This window comes from Sorex araneus, chromosome 1 (genome assembly GCF_027595985.1).
Source record: "Sorex araneus isolate mSorAra2 chromosome 1, mSorAra2.pri, whole genome shotgun sequence".
In the NCBI taxonomy this organism is placed as follows: domain Eukaryota; kingdom Metazoa; phylum Chordata; class Mammalia; order Eulipotyphla; family Soricidae; genus Sorex; species Sorex araneus.
Window position 1 is genome coordinate 250,505,019 of NC_073302.1, and position 20,692 is coordinate 250,525,710.

Consider the following 20,692-nt stretch of genomic DNA (forward strand, 5'->3'; position numbering starts at 1 on the left):
CTTCAGATATAGTGCATTGCTCAAAAATTGCTGTAACATAGACAGAGAATGTGTAAACTGCTGACGTTGAACTCAAGAGAGTGGAAATACTACCCAGATTGGATTATTTAAAACTTTTCTTTTCCTTTTATTTAAGGCCTTTTATTTATTTATTTTTTTTCTCTTGGTGGCCTTTGTTGTTCCTGTGACTGAGAACCACATGCACTTGCTTGGAGATTGCACACTATTAGGCTGCCAATGGCCCGGGAGAGTGGAGGCACTGGGACTGTGCTTGTTGAATGTGCGCGGCACCGGGGATTGAACTCATGGCCTCATGGTTGCAGTGCAGATGCTTTTAGCCATGGAACCACCTCTGGGTCTGTCTGGTGGTTTTTGTTTGTTTGTTTGTTTGTTTTGGTTTGGTTTTGGTTTTTTGCTTTTTGGGTCACACCCGGGTGTTGCACAGGGGTTACTCCTGGGTCATGTACTCAGGAATTACTCCTGGCGTGCTCAGGGGACCTTTTGGGATGCTGAGACTCAAACCCGGGTCAGTCGCATGCAAGGCAAACGCCCTACCCGGTGTGCTATCACTCCAGACCTTGCCTGTTTTTTTTTTGTTTGTTTGTTTGTTTTACCCCCTTCCCTTTGTTGTCGTGATGACCAGGGGTTATGCATATGTGATAGTGGTGCTCCCTGGGGATCACATAATTGGTTGCACTGTGACAGAAATCTGACAGTTGTGGCTGTGGCAATGAGATTTGTTTTGTCAGCAGTGTTGGGGTTTGGACTCATGAGCCTCAGGCCACAGGGCAGCGCTCTGCCGAGGAGGACCACTCCTGGCAATTCTTGACCAACTAGGCCCAAGAACTCTATGCCAGGCCAGAGGATTTGATGGTACTCTAACCCTGAATTGCTCAGGAGCCTCAAGGGCAGGACGCTGGAGGGGCGTGCATGTGGTGGCAGGGGTCAGATGTGGGTCTAGGTAAATGTGGCATGCACCCTAATTTCCCAGGCCTGGACTGATTCTTTTGTTTGTTTGGGTTTTGTTTTTTGTATCACACCCAGCGATGCTCAGGTGTTACTCCTGGTTTTGCACTCAGGAATTACTCCTGGTGGTGCTTGGGAGACCCTGTGAGATGCCAGGTAACGAACCCGGTTGGCCACGTGCAGGGCAAAAGCCCTACCCACTGTACTATCCCTCTGGTGCCTCAGACTGATTCTTAACCCTTACTTTATATCAGTAAGGGACCCACAATCCTCTGTGGTGACTCCTGCAAGCCCAGAACATAGGGAATTGACTTCACTGAAATTTGGAGACTTGAGTATGTGATTTGGCTAGCACATACTCGAAAGATTTGCGTTTTCAACTCACAGTTTTAGTTTTTCCTTATGAACTTGTCTCTTTAAAATTGTATCTGTAGAGATAGTCTGACAGACTGAGTACTCGCTTACTTGATTTGTGTGCGGGAGGCTCAGGTTCAGTGCCTGGCACCATATGGGCACTACAGCATTGCTGGGTGTGCCCCTACCCTCCAGTTCCCTACTTAAAATGGTAAATGTTATTTCATGGTTATTAAATATCCATGTAATATGGTTATTTACTGTTTAAAAAGTTAGGGACCGGAGTGAGAGTAAAGTGGGTAGGGTGTTTATCTTACGCACAGTGGACCTGAGTTTAGTTCCCGGCACTCTATATGCTGAGGTCCACTGGGACGGCTTCCTGAGCATTAGAGCCAGTAGGAAGCCCTGAGCACTGCCAGATGTGACCCACAAAACAACAAACGTTAAGAAAACATGTTTGCGGTTCAGGAGTAGAACCCAGGGCCTCACACGTGCAAGGTTCTCTGCCTGCCATGAAGCTTCATCCCTGACCTTTAATATGGTTATGTTTATATCTTTTTCTCTTCGTGCCACATTGTGGGTTTTAATCAAATATTGCAGTATTTAATGAAACTGTGTTTGGGGCCATACCTGGCTATGCTCAGGGCTTACTCTTGGCGCTGTGCTGTGCTCAGGGATCACTCTGAGCAAGACCAGGGGACCAAATGTGCTGGGAATCAAACCTGGGCCAGCTGTGTGGAAGGCAAGTGCCTACCCAACCATACTGTCGCTATGGCACCTTTAGCGGTACTCAAGCAACTTTTTAAAAAGTTTCCGTTTTTTCTGCCTGTTAGTGGTGATAGTTTTTTTTTTAATAAGCAAACATCTTAGGTAGGCACTTTTTAAACATCTCTCCTTTGACTGTGAAATTGTTTGCACTCTTAAGTTGCCTTTCTGTTTTTTTGCTATTGAAAAATGCAGTTCTTTGCATGTGCTAATTTGCCATGACGTGGTCAAGTGCCGTTTCCTTCCTGTTGCTTGCAAGCCTGTGTTAGAGATAAGGATACATTTCAGTGCATTAAAAAAGAAGCTACTGCAGACATGGTAAAGCCTTCTACTTACCAGAAACCTTTTTATTTATTTAAAGAACAAAAAGAGTTGGCTTTAATATCGGCTGATTTTTTAAACGTTCTTAAAATAGTAAAATTTAAATGTATGCGATTATTTCTTTCTGTCTCTATATCTCCTAATAGGGACACTGTCTGATGTTTTTATATCTTTTTAGTTATGAAATTTTCATGGAGTTCTGAGTATATGATTTGCTGGATTAGTGAAAAGCAGAATATTGTGTCCATAGGCCTTAGTGTGAATACAAACCTAGTTGATTGCTGGTGACATTTTTTCTTTTTTTTTAACATTTAGTACTCTAAGGCAGAAGAGAAGAACAGTTTTATTTTCTGTAATGACAGGTTATCTGAACTTACAAAAATGAAGTCTACTGAGAAGATACCTATCTTCTGTGGAAACCTGTGTTCATTTAACTTTGTCATGTTAATTATGATTAAAAACTGTCACAACAAATACCTTAGAGACCCTGTGCTCAGTACTCTTAGTTATATTCTAAATTGCCATGATTGCTTTTCTCATAACTCAAACTTTTGCTTTTCAGGTTAAGAAGCCCTAGAGAAGAAAACTTTCAGAAGTGCCTTATTTGATTGAATAGAATTATCAGTGAACTGAGAAAATTTGGACCACCTTTCCTAAGGATAACCCGGATATACAGTAGCTTCACAGACTTAACTGAAGATTTTTATCATTAGTCTCTGAACGTTGTTGCCTGATACTTGAACCTATTTGGAATTTGTCTCATGTGGATCTAAGAGGAATGCTTTATTATGGCTGCTGTTGTCCAACAGAACGATCTGGTGTTTGAATTTGCTAGTAACGTCATGGAGGATGAACAACAGGTATGAGAATCAGAAATAACTTTATTTTGATAAATTTTTTATGGTTTCTTCATTTGTATCAAAATAATTTACTTCAAAAGACAGTAGTAGATAATCTAAAATTTTGGAGTTGATCTTATATTTCAAATATTAGTTAATTCATTAAGACCCTTATCCTGAGCTTTGATGTGGTAAAAAGGGTATAAGCTTCTTATTCTGTAAAGTGAAACTTCATAGTAAATACCTTTGGTAATTATTCCAGAGTGCTTTGAAAAGTTTTTCAGCACATTTCAATGAGGCATATGATTTTTTTATATTGCTTCACAATAATTTTCACAATTACTTAGTTTTAATGTATGTGTTTGATTATTATTTGTAGTCCGGGGCTTTTTTTTTTTAAGAGAATGAAAAAATGTTAGCCGTCACTGAGTCACATATTATTTCAGTGAAAAACATGTGACTTTGAGGAAGTTACTTAACTTCTCTAGAAAAAATTTCATCATCTGTTGCATGAGAGAATTGAACTGAAGCATTTTTCTAAAGTTAGCTTTTATTTTTATTTATTTTTTGCAAAAATGTGAAAATTGTTTTTTCTAAAGATCCAAGAGATACTGAGGGAAAGGTCTGAATTTATTCTTAGTCCCTCTTCACTTTCAGAGGAGGAAGCTAGAGGTTTAGGGGACTATATAATTTAGCAGGTTATAATCTACAAAGAGTTTCTGCAAATAATAAACTTGTTTCTTGCTTTTGGTGGGGTATGATAATTTCTATGCTCTTTCAATTGTATTTTTAAGTAACAGAATGAAAAAGCTATGTTCATAAAAGATGAGTGTTTTTTAATTGGGACCTCCCCAGTAGTTGCTATAAATGGAGGGGGTCCAGGTGGGGGCCACCAGGGCTTGCTTGGGGAAGCCATATGTTGCTGGAAATCAAGTAAGGGACCCTCTGCATGCCTCTTGAGCTATCTCCCCTTCCCCAAAGGATGAGAATTTGGATTTAAGGTGTCTTAATCGCAAGATTAGCTTTGGCTAAGAAGGAATATGATTTGAGAGAAAGACCACTTGATTTCTAAATTTAAAAATGCTAATATTTACATAGATTTACTCTAGAGACATTATTAAAGATATCTTAGGAGGAGAGAGTGTTTTAAAACAGATGTTCTTGTATATGTTAAGGCATGAGAACAGTGTGTTTACTGTGCATCTCTCTTAGATGAAAGACCCAGACTTGATGCGGTGAGATTTGAGCTCAGGATGTGACCACAGAGAACAGAGCTCTCAGCCACTCACTGCTGTGCTCTGGCACAATGATGTTGACACTCGACCATGAGAAATCCATTTTACACATGGTGCAATAGTGATAGATGTATCTACATGACCTTAGAAGAAGTTAGGGAAAGCAGTGCTCATCTTTGCTACGTATGATACACTTGGTTGATCTAGGAAAGGTTCCTAATGTCTTTGGGTGGGAGATGGTACCCTGAGCTTAATTAGACTGTACACATAAATATTTTCTTGTTCTTTCTTTTTCTCTAAAAAAAAAAAGGGTATGTGTTAGTTTATAAGGTCTTTATAAATACTTATTCTATGAGACAGATACTTGATTTTTTTTTTTTTTTTGGATGGAGGGAAGGAGCTCCCACGCAGTGCCCCGTTGTACTCTCTCTCTGGACCCAGTTATCTCCACTTTACAATGATGAGGTTACATGACTTGCTACCACTCATAAACTTAATAGTGGAGCTGCAGTTTGAACCTAAACAGTTTGACTCCCACTGATGGTATTGAAGTGGTATTGCAGGGATGTACATCAGTCGTACTTACAATTACTGTCAAAATGTTTGCAACAATTGGCCAGCTATTGCGTTCTTTAATCTGTGATCATGAACACTGCAAACTCTACTGGTTGACATGGGTATAAATATATTTAGTAGAGTCAGTCTTACTAGCACGTATCTAACCTGTGATTCTACTTCATTATTGTTAAATTTTTTCTTAATTAAAATTAATTTATTTGGGGGCTACTCAGGGCCTGTTCCCGGCTCTCTCAGAAAAAGTCTTAGGACTTCTGGAGGTGCTCAAGGGACCATATGTGGTGCAGTGTATTTACTGCACAGGTACTGTTTTTGGAAGCTGCAAGTTTATGTTTCATGCTCATGAAACATACCAATGATTGTTTAAGTCATCCCAGGGTAGACCAGAGAATTTGGTGGTCCCCTGGGGAGTGGGGGCAGGGGGTACAGGTGAGGGGTCCCTCAGAGACCTCAAGCCAGGGGATACCCACACAAAGAGCCTATGTTCCTAGTGCAGCTTGTCACTCATGTTTGTGTTACTACTACGGCATGAATATTTTACACTCAACATTTATGTTATCTTCCAAACCAAATGAAGTAGGTAACTCATTTTTGTTCTCAAATAGAAATCACCTCATTTTTTTAAAATTTGAAACTTCAGAAAAATTGTTAGATTAATTATACAGTGTGTATATATAGCTCTTAATTTTAAGTTCACTTGACTGAAAAAGTATCGATGGAGCAAAAACAAAACAAAACAAGTCACCTATTATGAAATAAATAACAGTGCATTAAAAGTCTCTCTTCATCCTCATTCCCTGCTCCTATTCGCTCTAGAAATACCAGGATTGGACATATGATCAGGATTTTTTTTTTTCAGACAGAAGACTAATACATGCACAAAAAAGTTTACATTCAAAAGTTATTTTTTAAGATAAAAACGATGTTTAATATTTTTTGTGACTTTTTTTTGTATATTTTCTCTGCTTTTGTGAACTGGTTCGATACCACTGATTTTTCCACATTGATAAATGAGTAATATAACTTACCAGTTTTTGATGAAGATAACTGGCTGTTACCAATAAATGTTTTTTTAAAAAAAATTAATGACATTGCTGTGAATACTTTTATTTGGGAGGCAGGAGACCTATAGTGGTTAAGTGCTCATGGGGCCCGAGAGATGGTATAGCAATTCGGGCACCACCCTTGCCACACAGGTGACCCAGGTTCTGTCTTCAGTGCCCCACATGGTCCTCTGAACCCCACCAGGAGTGATCCCCGAGTTCAGAGTCAGGAATAAGCCTGGTGTGGCCTAAAAATAAAAACAAACAAAAAAGCTCAAATGTGAGAATCAGAACACCTGGATTTGCATCCTGCTCCATTACTTAATATATTTGTAACTCTGGGCAGGCAATAAAGGTTAAGACCTTTCTAACCCTCAGTTTCTTTTTTTCCTTTTTGGGTCACACCTGGCGATGCACAGGGATTACTCCTGGCTCTGCACTCAGGAATTACCCCTGGCGGTGCTCAGGGGACCATATGGGATGCTGGGAATTGAACCCGGGTCGGCCGCGTGCAAGGCAAACGCTCTACCTGCTGTGCTATCATTCCAGTCCCAGCCTCAGTTTCTTTATATGAAAATGAGAATGAAATAGCATTTTATATTTTAGGGTTGTCATTAATTTAAGTGAGTTTGTGTATTGAAATTCCTGTTGGAATATAGCTAGTAATTTAACACTATCATTCCGTTATTCCATCTATATGTAATGTATCTCTGTACATTCTTCAGAGAGGCCATGTCAGTTTCCCTACTACCAACACTATCTTTCCTTCTCTCCTCCCACCCCTGCCTGCCTCTATGGCATGTGCTTTCGTCTTCTCTCTCTCTCTCTCCCTCTCTCTCCCCCCCCACCCCTTTTGGGCATTGTGGTTTGCAATTATAATAGAAATTATTAACAGTAGCACTGTAGCACTGTGGTCCTACAGTCCTCATCGATTTGCTCAAGTGGGCACTAGTAATGTCTCCATCGTGAGATTTATTACTGTTTTGGGCATATCGAATAGCTTGCCAGGCTCTCCGAGAGGGATGGGGGGGGGCTGTGGAATCGAACCTGGGTTGTCCACGTGCAAGGCAAATGCCCTACCAGCTGTGCTATTGTTCCTAAATTAAAGTTGGGAGAAAAACAAAGATTTGTATAGATACTAGTTTTGAACTTGCTGATATATTCTGTTACATTTTACTGTTTCTGATTATGTCTATTACATGCTATTTTTAGTTTCAATTTATAAATTCGATATCTGATATGATATCCTTCCCTCAAAAGCCGAATATATTTTAAAATGAATTTTAGAATTAGCTTTTCAGTTATATTAAAAATGACTGGAGGGGGCTGGAGCAATAGCACAGCAGGTAGGGCGTTTGCCTTGCAGGTGGCCGACCTGGGTTCGATTCCCAGCATCCCATATGGTCCCCTGAGCACTGCCAGGAGTAATTCCTGAGCGCAGTGCCAGGAGTAACCCCTGTGCATCACCGGGAGTGACCCAAAAAGCAAAAAATAAATAAAAAAAAAGACGGGATTTTAACTATTCAAATTTTAGAAGTATTTATACTGTAAAGTGATTGATTTTAGGGGCTGGAGTGATAGCACAGTGGGTAGGGCGTTTGCCTTGCACGCGACCGACCCGGGTTCGATTCCCAGCATCCCATATGGTCCCCTGAGCACCGCCAGGGGTAATTCCTGAGTGCAGAGCCAGGGGTAACCCCTGTGCATCGCCAGGTGTGACCCCAAAAGCAAAAATAAATAAATAAATAAAGTGATTGATTTTGTCTTATGATCCTTTATTGATTTGGTTGGCTCATTATACAATCAGTATTTAAAGCCACTAGACTTGAATATATTTCCTGTTTTCATTTATGATCTGTGGTTATAAATATAGTTGTATAAAGAAACTGACGTGATATTTCTCTAGTTGCTTCCACTTTGTTAATTTTGTTTTAATTGATTCATATTACTTATAATTCCCCTGGGTAGGGATGGAGGTGAATGCTGGAAAGAAATACCAGCGTAGTTGGCACTTCCAAGTCATTTAGAAATCTTTTCTTCCTGGCTCTTCCAAACTGGCAGTATTTGTAGGTAGGAATGAGGTATATCTGGGCGGGAGAGAGAGCAATGGCTAGTGTTCAGGAGACAATATGTGATGTTAGGGGTCATCCCTATGCAAGGAATAATAGTTTTTGTGTTTCTTTTTGACAAACTGCCGAGGTAGTGTTTGGGAATTCCCACTACTCAGAGGATGGAACCTTTGACCACATTCTGACCTTTAGGAAAACTTAACCAAAGAAGAATTTCAATTATTTCTTGACTTTATGTGCTCATCCGTTTCTTCCTGTTTTCCTTCCTTCATTCCCCCTTCCTTTCCCCTTCCTCTCCTTTGCTCCCACTGGGGAAAGTAAGCATAGAACTCAGTATCTCATATTTGCAAAGAGTGTATTCTACTATTGACTTTATTCTCAATTAATTAGAGTTAAACATTTTGTTGGAATTCTTTTGACTATATCATTAGCCTAATCACTTAATAGAAGCTTTTAGGTGATGGGGAGATAGAACAGCAGGGTAGGACCCTTGCTTTGCCTGTGGTCCCACCTGGGTTCAATCCCAGGCATCCCATATGGCTGCCGGGAGTGATCCTTGAGTACTGAGCCAGAAGTAAGCCATGAGCATAACCGGGTGTGGCAAGAAAAAAAAAAGGTTTTCATGAAAAAAAAAGTTTTAGTATTTCACTCTTTTACCGCATTAATTTTGCCAATCTACTGTATGATTTCACCCCCCCCGCCCCCCCGTTTGTTTTGTGCTTCACTTGTTTGATCTCCTGTGTTCCTACTTGTTACTTACTAATGTTCTAATCACCTTTCAAGATTAAAGGTGATTTTTAGAGGCTTTTTAGAAACGTATCTTAAACTCATTCTTTGGGAATTGACAACTTTATCCTTTTTGAGGGGTGTGTGGGGGAGTGCTCTCTCTTATTTTCTTTATCACTTATTTGCCATGTTAAAATTTTATATATGCATTACTGATTTCTGCAGATAAGTACCAAACCATTTGAAGAAGTTGCCTCCTCTGTATGCCTCGCCCCACCCCCCACTGCAAGCATTTAGCCTAAGTTAAGACATTTATTGACTGAATCCTGTTAAATTTTTCCTGAGTCAGAGAGAGAGAGCTCAAAGGACTGACTGAGCACATGCTTTGCATGCAAGAGCTCTTGGTTCGGTTTCTGACACTGTAATGGTCCTAGAGCCCCGCAGGGAATGACCCCAAAACACATTACAGGAGTAGTCACTATACAACACCGTGTGTGGCTCCCAAACCCAACCCCACACACAAAAGATTTTCATTCTTTTAATTCTCTTCATAAAATCATGTCGAATATATATATATATGTATATGTAATTTATATATTATTTATTACATACTCCGTTACAGTTTTGAATGACCAGAGGTAATATCAGTTGACCCATCAGCTGTTGTTTTTCTTTTCATGTTTTTTTACCTTTCTCTCAAATCTGATTGACAAGCCTTATAGTAAAGAGGACTCTTGGCTGAATGTTTTTTTGTCGTATTCTTTGTATATATCTTTCTTTGTATATCTTTCCATTCGCTTCTTGCTTGTAGAATTTCTTTTCCTTTTCTTTTTCTTTTTTTTTCCTTTTTTGCTTTTTGGGTCACACCTAGAGATGCACGGGGGTTACTCCTGGCTCTGCACTCAGGAATTACTCCTGGCGGTGCTTGGGGGACCTTATGGGATGCTGGGAATAGAACCCGGGTTGGCCACATGTAAGGCAAACACCCTACCCACTGTACTATTTCTCCAGCCTGCTTGTAGAATTTCAAGAGGAATCTGATGTGAGTTTAGTTTACTTCCACGGTGTTTGAGGCTTTGCTTTAAGGTGTCTTTTGTTCTTGTCAGTTTGATTGCAGTGTGTCCTGGTGGTCTGTTCGGGTTTGTTTTGTAGAACAATCTTGGAGTCTCCTCACTCAGTGCTCATGTCTCCCTTTTTAGAGTGGGGGATTTCGGTTGTTATCCCTTCCACTAGCTATTATTTTCCTCTTACCTCTGAGAATTTCTGTAATTAATTCAGAGCTTATTTTTCTTGTGATTGTCAGTTAAGTATCTTAAATATTTTTTTATTAAAAAAATTCTCCTTTCAGTTCCCTCTACTATGATGTTGTGTGCCTTGTCTTTGATTTTATTTTCTTCCATTCTGAACTCAGGGCTTCACACATACAAGACTAGTGCTCTACCACTGAGCTATATTCCCTAATTCAGTTTTTTTAAAAAATTTTTTTAAATCTTTTTTGCTTTTTGGGTCACATCTGGCGATGCACAGGGGTTATTCCTGGCTCTGCACTCAGGAATTACTCCTGGCGGTGCTCAGGGGACCATATGTGATGCTGGGAATAGAACCCGGGTCGGCCGCGTGCAAGGCAAACACCCTACCCGCTGTGCTATCGCTCCAGCCCCAAATTCAGTTTTATTTTTAAGCACGATAACCAAAATTCTCCATATTAGGACACTTTAAAAAAAAATTTAAAAATTGCTGGGGGGTTCACACCCAGCAATACTTAGGGGTCCTGAGTCTTTACTAAGGAATTACTCCTGGTAGTGTTCAGGGGACCGTATGGGATGCCGGATATTGAACCCAGGCCCGGTATGTACTATCTTTCCAGCTGCAGAACTCTTTCTAATTTTTTGTGTCGGGGGCTTGGGAAGCGGGGAAGGACATACCAGGTAATACTCAGAGATTACTCTTGGTTGTGCTTGGAGGACCCAGCTCAGCTGTGTACAAGGCAGATGTACTACTGACTCTACGGTCCTCAGGTCCGGCCCCCGGACACTTTTTACAAAGCAAGTGTTCTGTTATTTTGTAATGACTAATAGTACATTTAGGCATTCTTTTGTGTAATATTTTCCAACCTAGCATGATATTCGGGAAAAGAATGAAGAAGGATGGGACAGGATCAAGAAGGTTAGCTTGGAATTATATTGTTTGAAGTTAGCAGACGAGAATTTTTTTGTCCTAAAAGGTGATGGTGGGTCTTTATTTGGAGGGGGGGTGTACATTTGACTGTTCAGAAATGCTTCCTGCCTGGGCTTGGGGATTACATGTGGTTCTGGGGATCAAACCTGGTTCTGCTACATGCAAGGCAAACACCTTAACCCCTATGCTTCCTTGCTGGTTCCTAAAAGGTAATGTTTTAAGTTACTGATTAGATTATTTTATCGTCTTATGCAACCTTTGAACTTCTCTCATTCTTGGCTATTTACTGGTGTCTGTGGGGGAAAAAGTTAAGTGAGATCTCCATTTATTTTTATGAAAGCAAGTTCTAGATCAAATATCAGGTTCTGGGCTGGAGCCGTAGTACAGTGGGTAGGGCTTTTGCCTTGCACGCGGCCAGGCAACCCGGGTTTGGTCCCAAGCACTGCCAGAAGCAGTTCCTGAGTGCAGAGCCAGAAGTAACCCCAGAGCATCACCGGGTGTGACCCAAAAAGCCAAAAAAAAAAAAAAAAGAAATATCAGGTTCCTCTTCTCTCTTTTCCCTGTTCCAAAATAAATAAGTACATTTCAAGCAATTTAATATTTACCTGAGAGATTTTTGGTTTTTCTTTGTTTTATTTTGGGGTTGGGGGGTGCATTGTGTTATTTGGGCCACACCCAGTGGTTCTCAGAAGCTAGTCTCAGCTTGGCATTTGGGGAATCACTCCAAGTGCTGCTCAGGGGGCCTTGAACTCAAGAACTGTATCTCCCGCCCTGGGAGATGGTATTTTGTTTTTAGTTGAACCACCCTTGGAGGTGCTCCGCCACTATTAGCTCAGGTATCACTCCCAGTGTTGCTCTGCGTGTGGTGCTGGGAGTCAAACTGGTGTCACTCAAGTGCCCCAATACTTTTGTCAGTTAAGGGCCAGGAATCTAGCGTAGTGATAGGACTACATATCTTGCATATGAATGTGAAGCCCACCACCACATCAGAAGTGAGTATTGCGGGGACCAGGGGAAAAAGAGAAGTGAGTGTTGGCAATGAGGCATTAACTGGGAAACCAGCTTCCCTCCGTTACCAGCTGTGTGACTTTAGGCGAATCTATTCTCACTGGGACTGGAGCGATAGCACAGCGGGTAGGGCGTTTGCCTTGCACACGGTGGACCCAGGTTCGATTCTTCATCCTGCTCAGCAGAGCCTGGCAAACTACCTGTGGCATATTCGATATCCCAAAAACAGTAACAAGTCTCACAATGGAGATGTTACTTGTTCCTGCTTGAGCAAATCCTTGAACAACCGGATGACAGTCCTACAGTGCTACACTCATTGAACTATTGGTATATAATAATAACATTGTAACATAGGGTAATTTTATTTTAATGTAATTTGATCTGCTGTTTTTCAGTTTTTTGGAGAGATGATTGCTTTCCATTATTGTCTGTGATCAGCTCGTCTTTGTTACAGCTAAACTGCCTATATTCAGGAAAGCCATGTCTCATTATTTTTAATGCTTTATACATAATATAGGATACTTGCCCATTTATACATAATATACTTGTCCATAAAAGCTCCAGTAATTGGCTTTTTTGTTACATAGAATCCACATGTTTATAACATTTAGCAATCTGATAGTGACTTCTGTTGATATTTTCTCTAGTTTGTTTGTAACTAAATATTTCAACCTGATTAAAATTTACTCCTCCTCCCCCAAAGTCCTCTTTGTTTTTGGACCACACCTGGCTGTGCTCAGGGATTGACCTGGCAGTACCTGGGAGACATGTCGTTCTAGGGATCCATCATGGGCCTCCTGAATGACAACAGTTGTATTTTCTTTTTTAACTCTTTATACTGCTTCTGTCTACATTTAACAAGTGTGCTATATCACACATTTTAAGACATTAAGATTAAGAAAACTGGGATTTGGCCAGAGTGCAGTGCTTGCCTTGCATGCAGCTGACCTGGGTTTGACCCCCGGCACTCCATATTGTCCCCTGGCTCATCAGGTATGCCTCCTGGGAAACAAAGAAAAAGGAGATTGTAGTCCGTAACTTTTACTTTTTTTTTATTTTCATGGCCAGTTGTAATTTATCCTGGTTTTAAAAGAAAAATAGAAGCTGAGACTAAAAGAAGACTACTTACCATGAATGCCCTAAACTGGGATTAGACTTAGCTAAATAAACTCCACAGGGATTTACAATGGAATTTCAAATATTATCTTGAGGAAGTTTGGAGAAAGGACTTTTTTTATTTAGATCTTTTGTTTTTTGTTATGTTGTGCAAGAGAGGCGTTAAGCTAGATGTCTTCAGAAACTGGAGCCAATAGACATTAAACATACTTTTCTACTGTAGTTCTGTTCTTCTGTGTTCATAAAGAATATACATGTATATGATTAACTCATGGATTTATGAAGACTCTGGAGCTAGGTTGCCTAAATCCAAGTTTTAGCTCTCCCTCTCCCTGGTTGGTAGGCCTGTCTGAACAAAATAGCATCATGCTACGGGAATTAACTGGGATAGCCCTTATAAAATACTTCTTCACCACCACCATTAACCATATTAAAGTGCTTTTTGATTTTTATTTTATTCTGTCTTATTGCTTATTGTATTAAAAAGCTCTCAACGAGGTTGGAAGCATGTTTTACGCAGCATTGTAGTGAGATTTAAAAAAGTACTTTATCTTATTAAAGATTTGAATAATTTTCCCTCTATACTGTAGTGGTTATAACAAAATATTTGCATCATGAATTTCTTTATGATCCATAAACTCTAGAATATTGAAGGAAAAGAGCCACTTGAAACTAAAAGGACAAGTAGAAAAATACTAAATTTTGTACCCTGATGTTGCTTTAAGATGTTAACTTTCATGGGATCCAGATAGATGCATAGTACAGTAGGTTAGGCTCTTGCCTTGCATACAACTGACCAGGGTTCTGTCCACAGCACCCATTTACCCCTGAGCCTGACAGGAGTGATCCTGATTGCAGAGCCAGGATTAAGTCCTGAGCACCATCAGGTATCATCCCAAAACAAAACAAGAGATGTTAAACTTTGTGTCAAGAAAACATTAAACATTCTCTGCTGTAGTCTCCATAGTCCTTAATCATTTACTAAGTTTTCTCCACATACATTTTTTTCTCTCCTACTCTTCCCGTTGTTGTAGCTGTATTGCCACTACAGGCTTTGCACAATTGGTCACAGTACACTGGAGATGGACTGGAGTGATAGCACAGCAGGTAAGGCGTTTGCCTTGGCATTCGGCCGACCCGGGTTCGATTCCTCTGCCCATCTCGGAGAGCCCTACAAGCTACCAAGAGTATCTCGCCCGCATGGCAAAGCCTGGCAAGCTCCCTGTGGCGTATTTGATATGCCAAAAACAGTAACAAGTCTCACAATGGAGACGTTACTGGTGCCCGCTCAAGCAAATTGATGAGCAACGGGATGACAGTGACTGACACTGGAGATAAAACTCTTTTTTTTTTTCAGTTATTATTTTTTATTCTAATTAAGAGAGTCATCGTGAGGGTACAGTTACAGATCCATACATCTTTGTGCTCATGTTTCCCCCATACAAAGTTCGATAACCCATCCCTTCACCAGTGCCCATTCTCCATCACCAGTAAACCCTACATCCTTCCTCCCCTCCCCAGTCCCGTCTCCCCCCACCCCACCCTGCCACTATGGCAGGGTATTCCCTTTTGTTCTCTCTCTCTGATTAGGTGTTGTGGTTTGCAATAAAGGTGTTGAGTGGCCATTGTGTTCAGTCTCTAGTCTGTATTTGGCCCGCATCACCCTTCCCCCGCATGACCTCCGACCACATTTTACTTGGTGGTCCCTTCCCTGAGTTACCCAGAATGAGAGACCAGCCTCCAAGCCATGGAGACAACCTCCTGGTACTTATTTCTACTATTCTTGGATGTTAGTCTTATAGTCTATTATTCTATATTCCACAGATGAGTGCAATCTTTCTATGTCTGTCTCTCTCTTTCTGACTCATTTCACTTAGCATGATACTTTCCATGTTGATCCACTTATATGCAAATGTCATGACCTCATTTTTTCTAACAGCTGCATAGTATTCCATTGTATAGATGTACCAGAGTTTCTTCAACCAGTCATCTGTTCTAGGGCACTCGGGTTTTTTCCAGATTCTGGCTATTGTAAACAGTGCTGCGGTGAACATATAAGTGCATATGTCACTTTGACTATACTTTTTGGCTTTTCTGGGATATATTCCCAGCAGTGGTATTGCTGGGTCAAATGGGAGCTCAACCTCTAGTTTTTTGAGAATCGTCCATATTGTTTTCCAAAAGGGCTGAACTAGCCGGCATTCCCACCAGCAGTGTAGAAGGGTCCCTTTCTTCCCACATCCTCTCCAACAGCGGTTGGTTTTGTTCTTTTGGATGTGTGCTAGTCTCTGTGGTGTGAGGTGGTATCTCATGGTTGTTTTGATCTGCATGGAGATAGCACTCTTATTATGTCAGGATTTGTAGCAGTGGTGCTGCCAGGACCACAGCCGAAAGTGTGGGGCAGCACTGGGACAAACTCTGGGCCTGACGTCCACAAGGCAAGTGCTCTTCCTGCTGAGCCGTCCACCGGGGCCCCCCACCTCATTGGTGTCACACAGATCACCCAGTGTCAGAGATAGCATTCCTGTCTTAAATAGTAGAATTTTTTTTTTCCATTTTGGGTCACACCCGGTAATGCACATCCTGGCTCTGCACTCAGGAATTACTCCTGGTAGTGCTTAGCGGACCATATGGGATGCTGGGAATTGATCCCGGGTTGGTCACGTGCAAGGCAAACACCCTACCTGCTGTGCTATTGCTCCAGCCCCAGTAGAATATTATTGAATTTATTCCTGGGACCAAAAGAAATACTTTAGAACCCTGTAACATATTCTAAGACAGGATTACAAAGACATTTTAGAGTATTGTTAAAAATAACCTCATCTACTCATTTACTAGTTTTCCCCTAAAGATACCTGGATTCTGATTCTGAATTAGTAACCTTTTTTTTTTTTAGAGCATCTATTAATGGGATTGGAGAGATAGTACCAGGGGTTAAGGTGATCGATCGCCTTTCATGCACTTAACTGTACCCCCGGGTAGATTCCTGGCACCATAAATTGTCCCCCACCCACTTCCAGGGGTAATCCCTGGCACAGAGTGGGGAGTAAGTTCTGAGCATAGTCAAATGTGACCCAGCCTCTCCCCCAGTGAAAAATAGAAAGTTTATTAGAAGATCATTTTCTATATATTTTCTCATTAATTTTCTTGACTTGTTTGTTTTATATTTCTCTTAAGAGATGATGCAGTGTGTCAGGATTTGATATATCGCTTGTACTAGTGCATTGAAATATTTTTAAGAATGATTGTAATCAATATTTGATATTTTGCTTGAAATGAAGATGGATTAGTAAACCTCCTTCTGTCTCCTCAGAGAACAACATATTGAGAGAATATTCAGGGAAAAATCACTCACTTGCATAAAGCTGGTAGGCCCAAAAGAGTGTCATACATAGTTATTTTATTATTTTTTAATTATACTTTTATTCTTATTTATTCAGTTTTGTTTGGGGGTCCCATCTGGTGATGCTCAGAGATTACCCCTGGCTCTGCGTTCAGGAATTACTCCTAATGATGCTAAGGGGACCATATGGGAAGCCAAATGCAAGGCAAGCACCCTATCCACTGCACTATAGCTTAGGCCACAAGTTATTTTAAATTCTAATAAATCATTTAAATAGTTTCAGTTGAAGAAATTCTCCTGAATTTTTGGTGGAGGGCTGAGGAGGACACGGAGACACACTCCGAAATGCTCAGGGGTCACTTCTGGCTCTGCACTGAGGAGTTACTCCTGCTGCTCAGGGGACCATATAGGATGACATGGGAAGAACCTAGGTCCGCTTCAGGGATTGAACCCAGGATGGGTGTGTGGGTGTGTAAGTGTCTCTCTCTCCCCCCTCCCCCCTCTCTCCCTGTCTCTCTGTCTCTCTCTCTCTCTCTCTGTCTCTCTCTCTCTCTCTCTCTCCCCCCCTTCCCTCTCTGTCTGTCTCTCCTCTGTCTCTGTCTGTCTCTCCTCTCGTTTGCAATACAGATACTCGTTTGCTGTACTGTCTCTGCATCCCCTCCTAACTTATTTTTACAAACCCAGCATAGTGCTCTTATCTAAACCTGAGAGAGGTGTGTGTATAGGCCTAAACAACACATTTCAAAATGGATAAATACATATTTTAAAATAAACTCAAGATTTAATGAAAACAGAGTCAGTTTTGTTCACGATGGATATTTTGTTCAAATACTGAGAGTTAATGTTTAGAGGTGGGGATGTGGCTAAGTTAAAGTGCATGCCTTGCATGCATGAAAGCTGGGTTAAGTCCTCAGACCTGGGGTGGGCAGGGAACTTTGTCAGGTCTGCTTGGTTATATGCATGTTCTCTCTCTCTCTCTCCCCCTTTTTTTTTTTTAAATGAATTGCTGTGAGATAGACCTTTACAAAGCTGTTTATGATTAGGTTTCAGTCATACAGTGTCCCAACACCCACCCCTCCACCAGTGTACATTTTCCAGCACCAGTGTCCCCAGGTTCCCTCCCATCATCCCCCACACTCCCCATCCCCCAGCCTGTCTCTATGGCAGGTGAACCTCTCTGTCTCTCTGTTCTCTCCTCTCTCTCTCTTCTCTCTGTCTCTCTCTCCACTCTCTCTCCTCCCTCCCTCCCTCTCTCTCTCTCTCTCTCTCTCTCTCTCTCTCTCTCATATTTTGGTTTGCAATACAGATACTGGAAGATTATCAGGAGTCCTTACAATACCCTGTGCAGTATGATCACTCTTGGTTTCCGCAATGTCTAAGAAAGTCTTTTGTAACTAAAGAGACATTTCTGGGAGGTAGAATGAAGGAATGAATGTTGCTCACAGACACAACTTTAACTCAAAAAGTTCAAACTAGTGGCTGGAGAGATAGTGCAATGGGTCAGGGAATTATAGAGAAGGGGTCAGGTTTATCTTCTTGGAATAAAAATGTATTCATGTATTAATCTGGTCCCCAAAGGCATTTTGTATATGTACATTGTAGACCTATTTTGCTTAGCAGCTATCTTAATTTTCTCGTTTTCATTTCATTTAGTTAGTTATTTTTTGGTGGGGGTGAGACTCTCAAGCACTGCTCCGGAGCTCAGAGACCAGTTCAGGCAGGAGTCTGCCAGCTGGGTTGAATGACTCAGTACTGGGCTCCCCTGCTTTCGGGATGCTGGTTGGTCTAATGGTACTTGGTTTCAGGTTGAAGGAATCTAGGACCACACCCAGCTACGCTCCGTGAGGCTTCTAGGGCTACACCTGGCTCTGCTAGGGGTGAGAGGTGGGACATGCTATTCTGGGAATTGAACTGAGGTCCCGCACATGCAATCTGTGTGTCCCTGATCCCAGTGCCCGTGCGACCTCACCTCCCCTGCCCTAGATTTTTCTTTTAGTTTTTGTTTCAGACGAGGTAATGAAGGAATATTTTCCTAGTATTTGATCTGGTACTAATATCCTCCTCCCAATTTCTGACTTTCACCCCATCCAAGAACAACACCCACAGCTGATGGAACTAGGAGAATAGTGAGTGAAGCTATTTAAAAGTCTTCTACTTCCCTCAGATGGGCCTCTGCATCATAAATCTTTTATTGAAATTGCGAGTGTACGGAATTTTCACAAAGTGACCCATGTCTGTGGCCAACTTTTGCTTTTAATTGAAAAAAAGGTTGCTGCTGAGTAGCTGTAAATGATTAAGTTTTATTCACCAGTTTTCTGAAAGGACTATTCTCATTGAAAACAAAACCATGTCTGTCAATGAAAGATTATAGTAAGCCAAGTTCTCCCCCCAGTTTTGTTGAGTTATAATGGTGGCATTGTTTAAGGTACACAATGTGATGGTTTTATGTATGCGTATAATTAGTAAGCCAAGTTTTAAGTGTGTTTTTATCTAAATTAAATATTAAAGGACTTTTATCCAAGTATTTTATTGGATGCTTGTTATGTGCCATGCATTGTAACAAGGGACGTATTTACATGTTGTTTAATTCTTAGTAGTCTGGGCGCTATTACAATTTTAATTTTTTTGTTGGGGGAGGACAACACCCAGTAATACTCAGGGGTAACTTCTGACTCTGTAGTCAGAAGTTGGCAGCACTGGGGGACCATATAAGATGCTGGGAATTGAACCCAGGTTGGCTGCGTGCAAAAATAGCCCTACCTGCTGTACTGTCTCTCCAGCTCACATTTTAGTTTTAGATGAATATGAACTGAAGACACCACCGGTATGGAGCTGAGGATCCTAAATCTGGTCATTCTAGTTCCAGACCCCGTGCATTCACTATTTTCACCACTCTGTTTTCACCATGTGTGTATGTAATATATTTGCTCTATGATAAATGTTGTCAAGAGTTTTCCTGATTGAGTAAAGTGTGCATTTTTTTTGTTCTTTATATCCAAGAATAAGGAAATTATTTTAAATATGGATGGGGGCTCTCGGTTCAATTCCTAGCACAATTACAGTAATTAATTTGTAAGTTTATTGAAGTAGTCCTTGAAGTGAAGGATGTGAGCTATTGAAGATCTTGAAAGAAATAAGGGTTCTACCCACTGTGTTACTCCTCCCTTCCCCCCCCCCACAGAGCACCCCTCACTGTGAGACCTGGGATTAAACACTAGGTCTTATTCATGCAAGGCACGTGCTTTGCTGTTGAGCCATATTCCCAGCCCCTCCTACCTTGTCCTGAGGCAAAGAGAGAGGAAAAAACTCCTGGAAAGTATTCCCAATTACACTATCTTTAAAAAAGATTATCTACACTGGTGTTCCCTCTGTTGTGTGTTGTTTTTATCATTCTCAAAAAGATCTAAACAAAAAGGATAAAAACTCTGAAAATGGAACATGAAGATTATAATCACATCTTATTTCCTAAGATAGGTCGGGTTCTACCTTCTAGTTACAGATTTTGGACACACTTGTATCTCACTTCAGGCAGATCTTCTTAATTTGTATCTTGGAATAGTTATCACTCTGGAACTATGCATTTTTCACAGTGTTCACATAAATCTTTTACTTTTTCCCCTTTAGACTTTATTATAGTTTCCATTGGTTCCTTTAGATATACAGCAATGGGACCAGAAAGGTAACTCGAAGGTCTGAGCTTATGCTTTGCGTATAGGAGTTCTGGGTTCAGTCCCTGATACTACATGGACCCTGAGCATGATCATGTATGCACCTCCTGAAAACGAATGGTAAATACATATTTTTTTAACCTATAAAATGATAATTTTATGATTTCATGAAAATGAGCCATCATGTAAGTGAAAAGTCAAGGAATATTAGGCAAGATAAAAGCAAGTTGCTAAGAGAGGGTGAGAGAGATAGCTCAATAAGTAATCTCAGTGCATCCTTTAAATGAAAGATTCCCAGATTCAATCTCTGGCATTGCAAGTTCCCTTGAGCACAGAGCCAGGCACTTCTGGGTGTGACCCCCAAAACAAACAAACATACAGAAAGGTGCTAGAGGAGAACCAGTTTGGAATGTTTATGAAAGGTGTGTTTGAGTTATGAGCAAATGTGAAAATGAAACAATATGTGATGGGAATGAGATAAGAGT

The 20,692-nt window shown here is 40.8% G+C and overlaps 1 protein-coding gene across 3 annotated transcripts in view; it reads left to right on the forward strand.

Annotated features, from left to right (window-relative positions):
- The window catches only part of ELF1 (E74 like ETS transcription factor 1), a 121,839-nt gene that overhangs the window by 62,341 nt on the left and 38,806 nt on the right, over positions 1–20,692 (forward strand). For all 3 annotated transcript variants that reach the window (XM_055131354.1, XM_004604602.2, XM_004604601.2), the window contains exon 2: positions 2,969–3,266. In XM_055131354.1, coding sequence (XP_054987329.1) covers positions 3,195–3,266 — 72 coding nt within the window. In that variant the 5' untranslated portion in view covers positions 2,969–3,194. The remainder of the gene's footprint in view (positions 1–2,968; positions 3,267–20,692) is intronic.